This window comes from Ochotona curzoniae, unplaced genomic scaffold, assembly GCF_017591425.1.
Source record: "Ochotona curzoniae isolate NIBS_2020 unplaced genomic scaffold, NIBS_Ocur_1.0 scaffold_4506, whole genome shotgun sequence".
Lineage (NCBI taxonomy): Eukaryota > Metazoa > Chordata > Mammalia > Lagomorpha > Ochotonidae > Ochotona > Ochotona curzoniae.
This window is the reverse complement of record NW_024467119.1, coordinates 25,564,574-25,579,071: the sequence shown is the minus strand read 5'-3', so window position 1 is coordinate 25,579,071 and position 14,498 is coordinate 25,564,574. Positions and strand designations below refer to the sequence as shown.

Here is a 14,498-nt window from a genome sequence, read left to right as displayed (position 1 = left end):
GGATGGAGCGGAGACGCAGAAAGCTGGAGTCTTATGATGAGTTGGTATTCCGAGCCAGGGTCCTGGCTCCAGACTCTGCTTTAACTGCTTGCCTGATGCGGTCTTGTGGATGGCATATGTGAACAACCCACTGTCCTCACAGTATGCCCTTTCATTATGCTTATATTCTGTGTAAGATAGTGTTGGGTGAAAGTAGTAATATTTGCCATGTGAATTCTGATCATTTATTTTAAATGGTAACAAAGCTGTTAAAGCTAGTCTTGGAAGGTTTGATTTACTCTAAACTTTCTGATCTTCAAGAAAATCATTTAGCTGAATTTTCCTAAGAAAGGCAAACCTATGTGTCTCAGTGGACTTAGATTTTTTTAAACATTTTTGTAATTTTGAGAATAATGGTAGCAGGTGGAGTGGGGCACTGTGTCTCATAGATGAAGATCATACGAGGTGCTTCCCGGCCGTTGTGTAGGGTTTTGGTTTGTTTTTTCAGGTGGCACTGAACCTTGTATGAGGACAGACTGGCAGTGGAATTGCTGCTGGCGGAGCACTGAGTACCAGGGGCAAGAAAGACATCTCTAAATTGGTTGGAATTTGTGTTCTTGTAAACTTGTCTCTTTGCGCCAGTGTTACACATTAACTAAGCATGCCACAAGTAGGTAGCCCTTGTACCTTTGCTCTGGGAGACAGTGCAATTCTGTTCCATTTTTTTTCCCCTTTAGTTATTTTGGTTTATACTTTTAGAAATCATTCCGAGGGCACTTATAACCTTTTCTCCCCCTGGAAAATGTCCTTTAAAAAGTTAAGAATTTAAAATTTTCTTTGTGTATGAACCTGGTCTTTCTAGCCCTTCTGTCTACTTCTGTTACTCTAAATGTAAGCATTCAAAGCCAGTCATTAAAAATTTCCTGCATATTTTAAAACTAGGTTCCCCTACCACATAATCTTAGATGTGCAGTTTTCTTGATTAATCTCATGAGAGCAATACTTTTTCAAAATAGCCATCATACAACGCTAACCTGTGTTCTAGGCAGTTAGGATGTGTAAATGCATGATCTCACTTAGACTTCACAATATCCCACGAATTAGTCATTCTCATTGTCATTTCACAAATATAGAATCTGGGACTCAGAAATTAAATGCTGTACCCAAGGTATCATACCTGCTAAGGATCACAGCCACTGGTCAAAGTGAGGATTGACTGCAGGAATCATGCTTTTAACCATGTGACAAGTTGCCTAATTCCACAACTTTTTTAAAAAATCTTTTTAAAGATTTATTTAGTTTTATTGCAAAGTCAGATATACAGAGAGGAAGATCTTCTGTCCAATGATTCATTCCCCAAGTGACTGCAACGGCCAGTGCTGCGCTGATCCGAAGCCGGGAACCAGGAACCTCTTCCGGGTCTCCCACATGGGACCCTGCACCAGTGCCGGGTCCCAAGCCTTTGGGCCATCCTTGACTGCTTTCCCAGGCCGCAAGCAGGGAGCTGGATGGGAAGTGGAGCAGCCGGGATTAGAACCGACACCCATATGGGATCCTGGCATGTTCAAGGTGAGGACTAGCTGCTAGGCCATGCTGCCGGGCCCCTCCCCCTTTTTTTTTAAAAAAGATTTTATTTATTTATTTAAAAGACAGAGGTTTTCCATTCCCTGGTTCACTCCCCAGGTAGCCATGTTAGCCTGAGTTGGGTCTTTTCATATGAGTGCAAAGGCCCAAGGTCTAGGGCCATCCCTTGCTGCTTTCCCAGGCACATTAGAAGGGAGCTGTACTGAAAGTGGAGCAGCTAGGACTTGAACCTGTGCTCATATGGGATGCTAGCGTTGTAGACAGTGGCTTTACCACAGTGTTGGCTCCCTTATTCTCACAATGTCCGATATGCAGCTCTTTCCGTCTTAATTGCATTGTGCATGATAGGTGCTTTGCCATTAACCATTTCTTCTATATGTTGATTCTTTCTATTGTATCTTCAGCTTTTTGTCACTATAATGAAATATCAGAAGCATGTAACTTTATAATGGAAAAAAAGGGGCTTATGGTTTTGGTGGTTCAGATCCAGGATCCAGTGGCCCTATTGGTTTGGCCTCTGGTTGATGATATTATTGCTGAGGAGGCACAGGGCATCACTTGGCAGGAGACAGATTGTATGTCTGTGTGGTCTCTTCCAAAGCTGCCAGGTTTCAGTCATTGGGTTCCACCATGGGATAACCCAAGCCAGAATTTGTACCTCCAAATACCATTATTGAAATGATTTCCAGACTTCCTAGTGTGATTGTGTTTAAAGATGTATTTACTTATTTGAAAGGCAGAGTTACAAAGAAAGGGGAAGAGACAGATTTTCTACCTAGTGGTTTCTCCAACTGACCTCAATAGCTGGAGCTGGGCTGGTCTGGAGTCAGGAGCAGGAGATTCTTCCAGCTTTCCGGAGTGCAGGGGTCCAAGGACCCGTGTGATTCTCCGCTACTTCCCAGGGCACAATAGCAGGGAATTGGATCAGAAGTGGACCAACTGGGATTGGAACCAGAACCCACACGGCAGCTTTACCCCCTGTGAAATAGCTCTGGCCCCCCTCTTAGTGTGATTAGCATAAAACTTAGAGGCCAGAGTGTTGATTCCCAAGTGTTTGGGGGGCTTTTGACATTAGAATCAGTGTCCAAAACCTAGCAGTTATGATGTACAAACTTCTTGGAAGTGACAAAGAAAAACTTGGACCCAAGTGCTTAACTTGTAAGTTTAAATCTTAGCACTGCCTCTTGCTAGCCTGTGCGAGTTCTCTTCTTTGCCTTATCTTTAGGATCTGAACAATCTTCAAATAAAAGCAGATTGTATAAATTTGGAGAATTATTTGTATAGATATTTCTAAAGATTTATTTATTTGGAAGGCAGAGTTAAAAGGTGAAAGATTTATATTATCTGAAGAGAAACCAGAGTATGAAATGCAGGGATACAGAAAGGGAGAAATGGAGAGAGATAGCTCATCCATTGATTCACTCCCCAAATGGCCATGTAGCTGGGGCTGAGCCAGACAGAAGCCAGGAGGCTGGGGCTTATTCCAGGTCTTCCTTGTGGATGCAGGGACTAAAGAAAAGTGGAAAATCTTTTTGTATCTCCTTTCTGTAAATCTGCCTTTCCAATAAAAATTTTTAAAAGATTTATTTATTTTTATTGGAAAGACAGATTTTACAGAGAGGAGGAGAGACAGAAAGATCTTCCTTCTGCTGATTCACTCCCCAAGCGGCTGCAATGGCTGGAGCTAAGCCAGTCCAGACCAGGAGCCAGGAGCTTCTTCTGAGTCTCCCGTGCGGGTGCAGGATCCCAAGGCTTTGGGCTGTCCTCAACTGCTTTCCCAGGCCACAAATAGGGAGCTGGATGGGTAGTGGAGCAATCAGGATGTGAACCAGTGCCCAAATGGGATCCCAGTACATGCAAAGCAAGAATTTAGCCACTGAACTTTTGCGCTGGACACAAAATAAATATATTTTACAAAAAGTATTTATGGACTATTGCTTCCATAAAGGCCTTGAGTCAAGGACACCATTTACAGCTGACAAATCAATTAGGAACTGTATAAGCCTGCTTCGCAGTACAAAGGTAAACAGTGGGGAAGATAACACTGTTGAGTATAACTGTGTAGTTGGAGAAGAGCAGTAAGACTGCATAAATTGGTTTCATCAGTGCAATTAGTACAGCATTAGTTAACCTTGTGAAGAAATAGAGGACTAAGGCATTAAATAAAATTATTTAAAATTATAAAGTTAGAACCAGATGCACGGATTAGAAAAAATCCAGATATCTTGATTACCAAAAGACATATTTGCACACAGTAAAAGTACACAGTAGCAAAAGATTTTTTTTTTTAAAAAAAAGATTTCTTTTCTATTGGAAAGTTATATATAGAGAGGGCAGGAGAGACAGAGGAAGATCTTCCGTTGGTTAATTCACTCGCCATGCGGCCACGATTGCTGGAGCTGAGCTGATTGAAGCCAAGAAGCCAGGAGCCTCTTCCATTCCTCCCATGCAGGTGCAGGGTCCTAGGGTTTTGGGCCGTTCTTGACTGCTTTCCCAGGACATAAGCAGGGAGCTGGAAGGGAAGTGGAGCATCAGGGATATGAACGGAGGACTGTATGGGATCCTGGCACATGCAAGGCAGCGACTTTAGCTGCTAGACTATTGGACCGGCCCGAAAGTCTTTTTTTTTTTTTAAGATTTATTTATTTTTATTGTAAATTCAGATTTACAGAAAGAAGGAGAGACAGAGAAGATCTTGTATCTGTTGTTTCATTCCCTGAGTGGCCACAATACCTGGAGCTGCACCAATCCAAAGCCAGAAGCTTGGAGCTTCTTCCAGGTCTCCCACGTGGGTGTAAGGTTCCAAGGCTTTGGGCTGTCTCTCACTGCTTTCCCAGGTACAAGAGGGGAGCTGGAAGGGAAGCGGGGCTGCCAGGATTAGAACCAGTGACCATATGGGATCCTGGTGCATGCAAGGCGAGGATTTCAGCCTCTAGGCTATCATACTGGGCCAGCCCATGAAAGTCTTGACCTGCTAATAGGAAAATGGGCAAGTGATGTTAATAGAAAAAGATGGCAGTGGATAGGTGTGTTCCCTAATCCACATAAAAAGAGATTCTGCACTATGAGAAATGTAGATTGTAACTATGCCGAGCTAATATTTTTCACTTATTGTGTCTGTGAAAATCTGAAAAGTGGAGAGGAGAATACACTGTAAGACTGTAGAACACGAGCTGATCATAGGAGGGAACATGCAGTGAGACGAGAAGTTTATGTGGTGGGTGGGTATTTGGTGCAGCAGTTTAGTTGCCTCTTGAATTGCTACATCTCATAGTGCACCAGTAGCCTAGTGGCTAAAAGTCCTCGCCTTGCCCATGCAGGGATTCCACATGGGTGCCAGTTTGTGTCCTGGCAGTCCTGCTTCCCATCCACCTGCCTGCTGTGGCCTGGGAAAGCAGTGAAGGATGGCCCAAAGCCTTGGGACCCTGCACCTGCATGGGAAACTGGCTTCAGATCAGCTCAGCTCTGGCCATTGCAGCCACTTGGAGAGTGAATCAGCAGGCGATCTTCCTCTCTGTCTCTCGCTCTCTGTTTATCTGATTTTCCAATAAGTAAGTAAGTAAACAAATAAAATAATGCTTAAAAAAAAAAAAGGAATCCGGTTTCCTGCTCCTGCATCTCTCAGGAGGAAGCAGAGGACTCTTGACAGCTTCAGTACTGGGGTCCTGCTGTGCACACCGCAGGCCTTGAATACTGGCTGAGCCCATGATCTTGCAGACATTAGGGGGAGTGAGCTGTCTTTCTTTGCCATCCAGAGCCAATGACAATGCATTTAATCACTTTTAGAGGGGGTGTAACTTTTTTTTTTTTTTACTTTGATGCAGAAAAAATTTCAAATACCATTCATATGGGTAGGATTTAAAAAGTTCATGGGATTGTGTGTTATAAAAAATTGTATACGGCTTTCAAACCTTTTTACACCAAAATAGGAATCTTTAAATTCCCCTTTTCCATGAACTTTCAGAAGTGCCCACTTATATTACTCTTCCAGTTGTAAAAAGCTTGCCTTGGAAGTTAACTTCATAGTATTTATCAAAACTTAAATTGCATGTATCCTTTAACCTGGCAACTTGACTTTTGAAAATGTGTAGGTATCCTTATCTGCATGAAATAACACGTGTGTGGCCATTGATTTAAGCATTGCTTGTAAAACTGCTGAAGTGTTGATTGGTGTAGAACTAGTAATTTAAATTATATTACAGCTTATAGTAAAGTACTATGTGATGAAAATGTATTTATATAAAAATCAGAAATATTGGGCCCGGCACGATAGTGTAGTGTTTACACTTGATCTTAGACAAAAGGCCGAGAAGCGATAGTGTAGTGGTTAAAGTCCTCACCTTGCATGCACTGGGATCCCATATGGTCGCCGGTTCTAATCCTGGCAGCCCTGCTTCCCATCCAGCTCCCTGCTTATGGCCTGGGAAAGCAGTTGAGGACGGCCCAAGGCCTTGGGACCCTGCACCCACGTGGGAGACCCGGAAGAGCTCCTGGCTTCTGGTTTCAGATTGGTTCAGCTCCACCCGTTGTGGTCACTTGGGGAGTGAACCATTGGAGGGAAGATCTTCCTCTCTGCCTCTCCTCCTCTGTATATCTGCCTTTCCAATGAAAACAAAATAAATATTTTTTAAAAAATCAGAAATATTGTTGAAAAATGTAGCAACATACCTCCTGAGTTTTTCTACTGAAATGATTTTAATTTTGTAAGATGGCATGTGGTTTTGTAGCTTGGAGTGACCAACTTTCTTTCAAACATTTTTGGTTTTAAAATATTTATACTTACCATATTTTTTTTTGTAGTAAATTTGTTAAACATTCATTTTAAACTCACTCTTAGCATGGAACCTTCCTGCTCTGCGGAGATGCACCTTGTGACCTGGCTGCTTTCCCCACAGACACAGTTGCTCATCCTTGTTTGAGAAGCACTTGTACAGCAAAGTTGATTCCTCATCTCTTTATTCTGTACTGTTTCTGTAGAGCAGTTTCCAGTGGAAGCACTGCAGGTTGAGCATCTCTAATCCTCAAATCCAAAGTGCTGCAACATCTAAAACTCTTTGAGCACTAGTAGTAAAGTTTGTACAAGTATTTGAAAATTCAGAAGGCTGAAACCCAAGGTGCTTTTGGGTCGTGAATACTCAAGCCACTTGGTCTGTTGTAGCCCTCTGTGGGCCTCAAACGTTTTCCAAGTTTGTCTTGTTTCTAGGTGTGAACATTCCCAACAAATGATGTATCTAAACCAATTTGGATTATTGACACTGGATTGATGCTAATGTTGTTTATCCAATATGTTCTTATGTAAAATATGCTTCTGTGTTCTGTGTTATACTTCATTGTAAACTGTTCTCTCCAGCAGGATGAAGCTGAAGGAGGTAGATCGTACGGCCATGCAGGCGTGGAGCCCTGCCCACAATCACCCCATTTACCTAGCTACAGGTAAGCTCAAAAGATCAGTTGATGCAAGCAATCAGTTTATTTTATTCCCCATCTACCTTATTCATATTTGTCTTTTAAAATCTGGTTCGAGCTTCATCTTGTTTGTGGAGCCTTTCCTTCCCGGGCAGGGAACCCCAGCCCTCTTTGACCCCCGAGCTCAGTGACTTCACTCAGTGTTCCCTCAGCACCTGCTGCACCGCGGCGTGCCTGATGCGTGTTTACATACACAGATCTGTCCTGCTTCACAGCGATTTTATCTTTATTCTTCTGGTACTAGATGACACATAAAAGACCCTGTACACATATCAGTTTACATGAATGATTTTGATTCATTGATGACAATTTTGACTAGCGGTTTTATGTGAAAATAGATGGAATTGAGGTGGGTGGTATGGTGTAGCAAGTAAAGCCACTGCCTGTGACCCAGCATCTGCTATGAGCTCCAGTTCTTGTCCTAGCTGCTCTGCTTCGAGACCAGCTCCTGGATAATGGCCTGGGAAAAACAACACAACATGGCGAAGGTCTTGGGACCCTGGGAGACCCAAATGAAGCTTCTGGCTCCTGCCTTCTGCCTGATCCAACCCTGGCCATTTTGCATTTGAAGAATGAACTAATGGATGGAAGATAACTCCATATGTAGCTCTTTGAAGTAAATAAATCTTACAAAAATAAAAAGATTTAGTTGTAAGAGCTATATACAGAGAAAGAGATGAAAAAGATCTTCCATCTGCTGATTGACTTTCATCTGGATTTTCCACATGGGGCAGGGTTGGAGCCCTTGGGACCTCCGCTGCTCTGCCAGACGCATTAGCAGAAAGCTTGATCAGAAGTGGGTCAGCTGGACCTCAAACCTGCACCTACATGGGATAGTGGTTCAACCTGTTGCAGCAAATTTTTTTTTTTAAGATGTATTTATTTATTGGAAAGTCAGACACACAGAGAGGAGGAGAGACAGAGAGAAAGACCTTCCATCCGATGATTCACTCCCCAAGAACCACAACGACCAGTGCTATGCCGAGCTGAAGCCAGGATCCAGGAACTTCTTCCAGGTCTCCCACACGGGTGCAGGGTCCCAAGGCTTTGGGCCGTCCTCGACTGCTTTCCCAGGCCACAAGCAGGGAGCTGGATGGGAAGTGGAGCTGCTGGGACCAGAACCAGCACCCAAATGGGATCTTGGTACGTTCAAGGCGAGGACTTTAGCTGCTAGGCCACTCCGCCGGGCCCAAGCAAATCTTTTTTTATTAAAGATTTTTTAAAATTCTTATTGGGAAGTCAGATTTACAGAGAGGAGAGAAAGATCTGTTTGCAGGTTCACTCCCCAAGTGGCTGCAGTGTCCAGAGCTGAGCTGAGCTGATCCGAAACCGGGAGCCTCTTCCCAGCCTCCCATGTGGGCGCAGGGTCCCAAGGCTTTGGGCTGTCCTCTGCTGCTTTCCCAGCCACAAACAGAGAGCTGGAAGGGAAGTAGAGCAGCCAGGATATAAAGCAGCGCCCATGTGGAATCCTGTCACATACAAGACAAGGACTTCAGCCACTAGGTTACCGCACCGGGCCCTGCTAGGTTAAATCTTTAAAAAGAAAAAAAATTAGGTAGTTATATCGTGTATGACTGTAAGTAGATACAGTAAATCAGAGGACCATTCTTCAGAGAGCATTTAAAATATACACAGGCTATAAAAACTTGGTGCAGCACCCACTGTTACAGAGACGGTGTTCCAGCCCTGGGCCAGAATCTCACCGCCGTAGTGATGTAAGATCTGTTCAGTAACTACATGCTGAGAGTGAGCCTCTAATCCAGCATTCCTGAGTGACAGCTAAAAATCATGCTTTTGATTTTCATTTTGTGTAGTTTTCTCTGAATCTTTTGTGTATGTAGTTAGCATGAATGTGTTTTTCACAGGAACATCTGCTCAGCAATTAGATGCAACATTTAGTACCAATGCTTCCCTTGAGATATTTGAATTAGACCTTTCTGACCCATCCTTGGATATGAAATCCTGTGCTACTTTCTCTTCCTCTCACAGGTAAGAGGCTCAACTTAAATCCATGGTTGTCTAATTACATGTGTGGTTGGTGTATATTTTTGATGTAATTATGTTGTTATAAACTGCAAGGGATATCAAAGTAATATGAAATAAATATGTTGTAAGAAATCATGTGAATGGGTTTAAAAAAATCTTTTTAAGTTTTTTTTTAACTTAAAATATGGAGTTAACAGAGTGAGAGGGAGGATTTACATCCAGATTGTCTGTAGCTGCCCAAGCGGGGTTGGTTCTAACGTTGGGAGCCAGGAGCTTCTTCTAGATCTTCTACATGGCTGCAAAGGCCCAAGGACTTGGGCCTTCCTCTACTATTTTGCCAGGTCTTTAGCAGGGAGCTGAATAGGAAGAGAAACAGCTGGGACTTGAGCTGGAGCCCATGTGGGATGCCAGTGCTGCAGACAGAGGATTAACTCGCTAACCCACTGCACTGGCTCCAGGTTTTATGGAAGTAAAGAAATGTTTATATGTTCCATTCACTGTTTTATTACTCATTATTATACAGAGGATATAAAAAGGAAGCTGTAGTTTCTAGTATTTTTTCCTCATGATTACTTTTCTACTTTTTTCTATTCCCCATATCTCACTTTTTATTAAGGACAGGTAAGTGAGCATTTTCTGTGTTGGACTTCAGTATTTATTAATAATTTTGAAAATATGTGCTGCTTGCTTGAAATAAATATTCATGCTAATATTAATTATTCCTGGATGACCGATTACTTAGAATTATTTATTTAGAAGTTTATTTCACAAAGGATTTTTTGGTTTATGACAGTAGTTTTTTTGGTTTTTCTGTTTAAGTACTTGTGCCTTTATATGTACAAAGGAAGGACATTTTCATTTGAGCAATTAAACAAACTTTATTGCCTTAATATTTTAGCACATTTCGAAGAGATTGTATTTAGCTGGTAGAATACAGCTCAGGTAATGGAATGTCATGAAGCCTCTCTTACGTTACATTGTGCAGAACTCTCAAACTGATGGGAGCTCCAGATAGCCTGGGTGTGTCTAGTGAAAACCCTTCCTTGTCAGATTCCCCAACCTTTGTGGTTCTTCTCAAGGCCGTTCCAGAACCTTCTATTGGTTACCTGTGTAGACACTTGTCATAGTAGACATACTTTTAGTGTTGCTTTTCTGTTAGAAAACATTTTTTTTTTTTTTAAATTTCACTTCCTTGAAGTACCTCTGCTGTATAATAGAGTACTTGCTAGTGACTGCTTATGTAGTCAGAATTTTTTTATTTTGCAAGATGATCACCTTAGCTAGGGCCTCAGAATTCTCAGTAGGAAGAGTTCTCTAGTCCTGTCTTTTGAAGTATACTTTGCTATAGTACACTACCTCTACATTTTTTTCCCTCTGTAAATTAAAAATAAAAATGCCATTTCACTAAACTTGTACACAATTACCAGATGGAAAAACAGTGTTTGGAGTATTTATGAAAACACAAAAATTCAGCATATAATTTCAAATTCTTTTCAACATTTCTTCAATTTCAACAATATGTTGTTTTGCTCATTTTGTCCTAAAGGTACCACAAGTTAATTTGGGGGCCTCATAAGATGGATTCCAAAGGAGAAGTCTCTGGAGTTTTGATTGCAGGTGGTGAAAATGGAAATATTATTCTTTATGATCCTTCTAAAATTATAGCTGGAGACAAGGACGTTGTGATTGCCCAGAATGACAAGCACACTGGCCCAGTGAGAGCCCTGGATGTGAACACTTTCCAGGTTAGCCATTTCTGCGTCTCTTCATGGTCCTCAGTGTCTGTGCTGTTCAGTTGAGATAAGTGCATGTATCTGTTTTGGCTCAGTCATGGATTTGAAAGCTACAAAATACATGCCTGGACAGGTTGGTGAGTGAGTACATTTGTTTAGTTAGTTGGTGGGTTGAGAGTTAGGATAAGAGTGAAAATTACTGACTCTATGAAGGAACCAGGCTAATGGATTTATTTCTAGAAGTCTATCTGACTGGACTTTTTAAAAACATTAGAGTCCTATGAGATGGAAATCTAGTTTTTATGTGTGTATGATATATCTTTTTTTTTTTTTAAGAAGCTTGTTTTACTTGAAAGTCACTGAGAGACAGAAACAGATCTTCCATCCTTTGATTCACTTCCTAAATGGTCACAAAAGCCAGTGCTGGGCCAGTCCAAAAGTGGGAACCAGGAGCTTCTGTTAGGCTTCCCATGTGGATACAGGGACCCAAGACTTTGGGCCATTCTCTGCTGCCTTCCCAGGCCATTAGCAAGGAGCTGGGTTGGAAGTAGAGCAGCTGAGACTTGAACTGACGCCATATGGGATGTGGTACATGGCCACCAGAAATCTATACCTTTAAAATTTAAAATCTATACCTTTAAAAATTTGTTGTAGGTTAGCATTAAGGTACTGCTATTTTGTCTGGGGTAATTCACTGTTTATTAATTAAGAACTTTAAAAAAATAGAATAATTGATCATTAGTAATTAAATTTAAAATACTTTGAAGTTTTTTTTAGTGTAATACAAATTTAGTAATTAGTAAAGATCCTATTGTTGCCTTTTTAAAATATCATTAAGTATTAGTTGCATAAATGCATAGGTTAATAAAGATGTTGAGTTAATAAGATTCTGAATTTGTTGGACCCGGCATGATGGCCTAGCAGTTAAAGTCCTCACCTTAAATGTACCAGGTTTCCATATGGATGCTGGTTCTAATTCTGGCAGCTTCACTTCCCATCCAGCTCCCTGCTTGTGGCCTGGACAGCCACAAAGCCTTGGGACCCTGCACCCACGGGGGAGACCCAGAGGAAGTTTCTAGATCCTGGCTTTGGATTGACTCAGCTCCAGCCATTGCGGTAGCTTGGGGAGTGAATCATCGGACGGAAAATCTTCCTCTCTATCTCTCCTCCTCTCTGTATATCTGACATTGCAATAAAAGTAAAATAAATCTTTAAAAAGATTGTTTAAAAAACAGATTCTGAATTTGTTAAAAAGATTTATTTATTTATTATTATTTATATTTGAAAGGCAGAGATCTTCCATCCCCAAATGACTGCAACGGCTGGAGTTAGGCTGATCCAAAACAATTATCCAGGCACTTATTCCGAGTCTCCCATGTGGATGCAAGGACCCAAGCTCTTGGAGCATCTTCTGCTCCTTCCCCAGGCCCATTAGCAGGGAGCTGGATTGGAAGTAGAGCAGCTGGAACTCAAACTCACGCCTGTAGGAGATAGTGGCTTTACATGTTATGCCATAGTGCTGGTCCACATTCACGTCTAGGTTAATAGCAACCAGAATAGTTGATAACATATTAAGAATACTTTAAATAGTTCTTTTTTTTTTTTTCATTATTATTACAACTATAAATTTAGGGCATAGAAATTGAGCCTTGGGCCTTGTGCAGTGGCTCAATGACTAAATCCTCACTCTGCAAGTATCAGGATCCCATATGCATGCCGGTTTGTGTCCTGGCTGTTCCACTTCCTATCCAGCTCCCTGCTTATGGTCTGGGAAAGTGCTGGGCCTAAATCCTTGGGATCCTGCAACTGTGTGTGAAACCTGGAAGAAACACCTGGCTTCTGGCTTCAGATCAGCCTAGTTTCAGCCCTTGGTTTTTTTAGGGAGTGAACCAGCGAATGGATGATCTTTTCTGTCTGTACTCTCTGTAAATCTGATCTGGCTTTGCAAAAAAATAAAAAGTAAAAATAAAAGAAATAGAGCCTAAGTTCACTTAATTGCTTACTGTTTAGATAGTGAATTCCTAGTCAATTATATGAAGCATTTGTTGGTTTTTGGTGAGTGTTTTGTATTATAGTAGCTACTACCATAAATTTCTTGTGGTGATGGTGGTGTCTTATGCCACTTGACTAGAGAACTTACGAGCATAATAGAGAGTCAAAGTAAATATTTGAAACTCATTTTTTTGTGTTTTATATCGTAGTTTTAGGGTCCTTTTTTGCCCTGAAGATGCGGAACAGAGATTATAAAATTATTGCCACTTTGAATATTTTGCATGTAAATGAACTAGAAAAATGTGAGAATTTAAGGCAGGGTTCCACTAGTCCTCAAGTAGCCTGGTTCTGGAAGCTGACCTAAAGATATCCTAAGGACCATGTTATGCTTTTAGCATTCAGCTGTTTCTGAAAACAGTTGATAGTGACCTCTTTGTCTTTCAGAATAAGATTTCCTTGTGGGGCTGGTGCAGTGGTATGACAGGCTAATACTACGCTTGCAGCTCTGGTATCCACAAGGGCTCCAAAAGCGTCCTGATTGTTCCACTTCTGATCCAGCTCCCTGCTTATGGCCTAAGAAAAGAGCAGAGAATGGCCCAAGGCCTTGGGCAGTTATGCCCACAATGGAGATCTGAAGGAAGCTCCTGACTCCCAGCTTGGGATCCGCCCAGCTCTGGCTCTTGTGACCATTTGCGGGAATGAACCAGCAGATGAGAGATTTCTTTTTCTCTCTTTCAAGAAAAAATAAAACTTTTTAAAAAATAGATTTGTTTTTCCTATATATTGCTGCAAAGCTACAAATGATAATCCCTGCAGGGTTAGATGGTTTTAAAATCAGTCCATGTAATTGTTTGTGTGATGTCTTACATTAGAATTGGTTTTGATAATTTGTGTATTTTATTTGAAAGAGTTACACAAAGAAGGCAATACAGTGATCCTCTTCCATTTGCTGATCCAATCCCCAAATAGGTATAACAACCAAAGCTGGACCTGGGTAAGCCAGGAGCTTCATCTGGGTCTCCCACATAGGTAACAGGGGACAACACACTTGGGTCGTCTCCTCCTGCTTGCTGCATGGGAGGTGGAGCAGCTAGGATAGGAGTAAGCGCATATATGGGACGTTGGCATCACGGGTGATGGCAGAACTCTCATTATGCCACAATTGACATTCACCCCTCCACATGCACATACTTTATTTTTAGTTAAATAATTTTAGAATCTGTTTCTCTAAAAATCTAATTAAAATATGAAGGTATATTGCATACAGTCTTATAAGAATATGTTTTTGCTTTCTTAATTGATGAGAAAAATCAGATGTGCTAAAATTTACATTCTCCTAGCTGTTGCCTGAGTTATTCTGAGGTATCAAGTCTTACTTAGTTATGAATAATTTCTTATTGCAGACGAATCTTGTTGCCTCTGGTGCTAATGAGTCTGAAATCTACATTTGGGATCTCAACAATTTTGCAGCTCCAATGACTCCAGGAGCCAAAACACAGGTATTGTATTAATTGTGACCAATGTAATAAAAAAAAAACTGTTTCTGTTTTTAATTTTTTTGCACAAATCTTTGCTTAAATGTCATTGTACTAATACATTTCTTCAGAGTTTCAGTGAGGCCTTCAATGGTAAACATCTAGCACCTACTGCATTATTAGGTACTGTTCATTTTACTAGACATACAGTAGTAACAGGGAGACAAATACTCTAGGTTTTCTTAGATATAGTGTAATTTTTTTGTGTGTGATTGTTGCTCCA

At 41.3% G+C, this 14,498-nt stretch overlaps 1 protein-coding gene across 5 annotated transcripts in view; it reads left to right on the top strand.

Annotated features, from left to right (window-relative positions):
- The window catches only part of SEC31A (SEC31 homolog A, COPII coat complex component), a 69,796-nt gene that overhangs the window by 2,306 nt on the left and 52,992 nt on the right, over nucleotides 1-14,498 (top strand). For all 5 annotated transcript variants that reach the window (XM_040967452.1, XM_040967451.1, XM_040967450.1 and 2 more), the window contains exons 2-5: nucleotides 6,914-6,996; nucleotides 8,895-9,018; nucleotides 10,562-10,760; nucleotides 14,144-14,239. In XM_040967452.1, coding sequence (XP_040823386.1) covers nucleotides 6,918-6,996; nucleotides 8,895-9,018; nucleotides 10,562-10,760; nucleotides 14,144-14,239 — 498 coding nt within the window. In that variant the 5' untranslated portion in view covers nucleotides 6,914-6,917. The remainder of the gene's footprint in view (nucleotides 1-6,913; nucleotides 6,997-8,894; nucleotides 9,019-10,561; nucleotides 10,761-14,143; nucleotides 14,240-14,498) is intronic.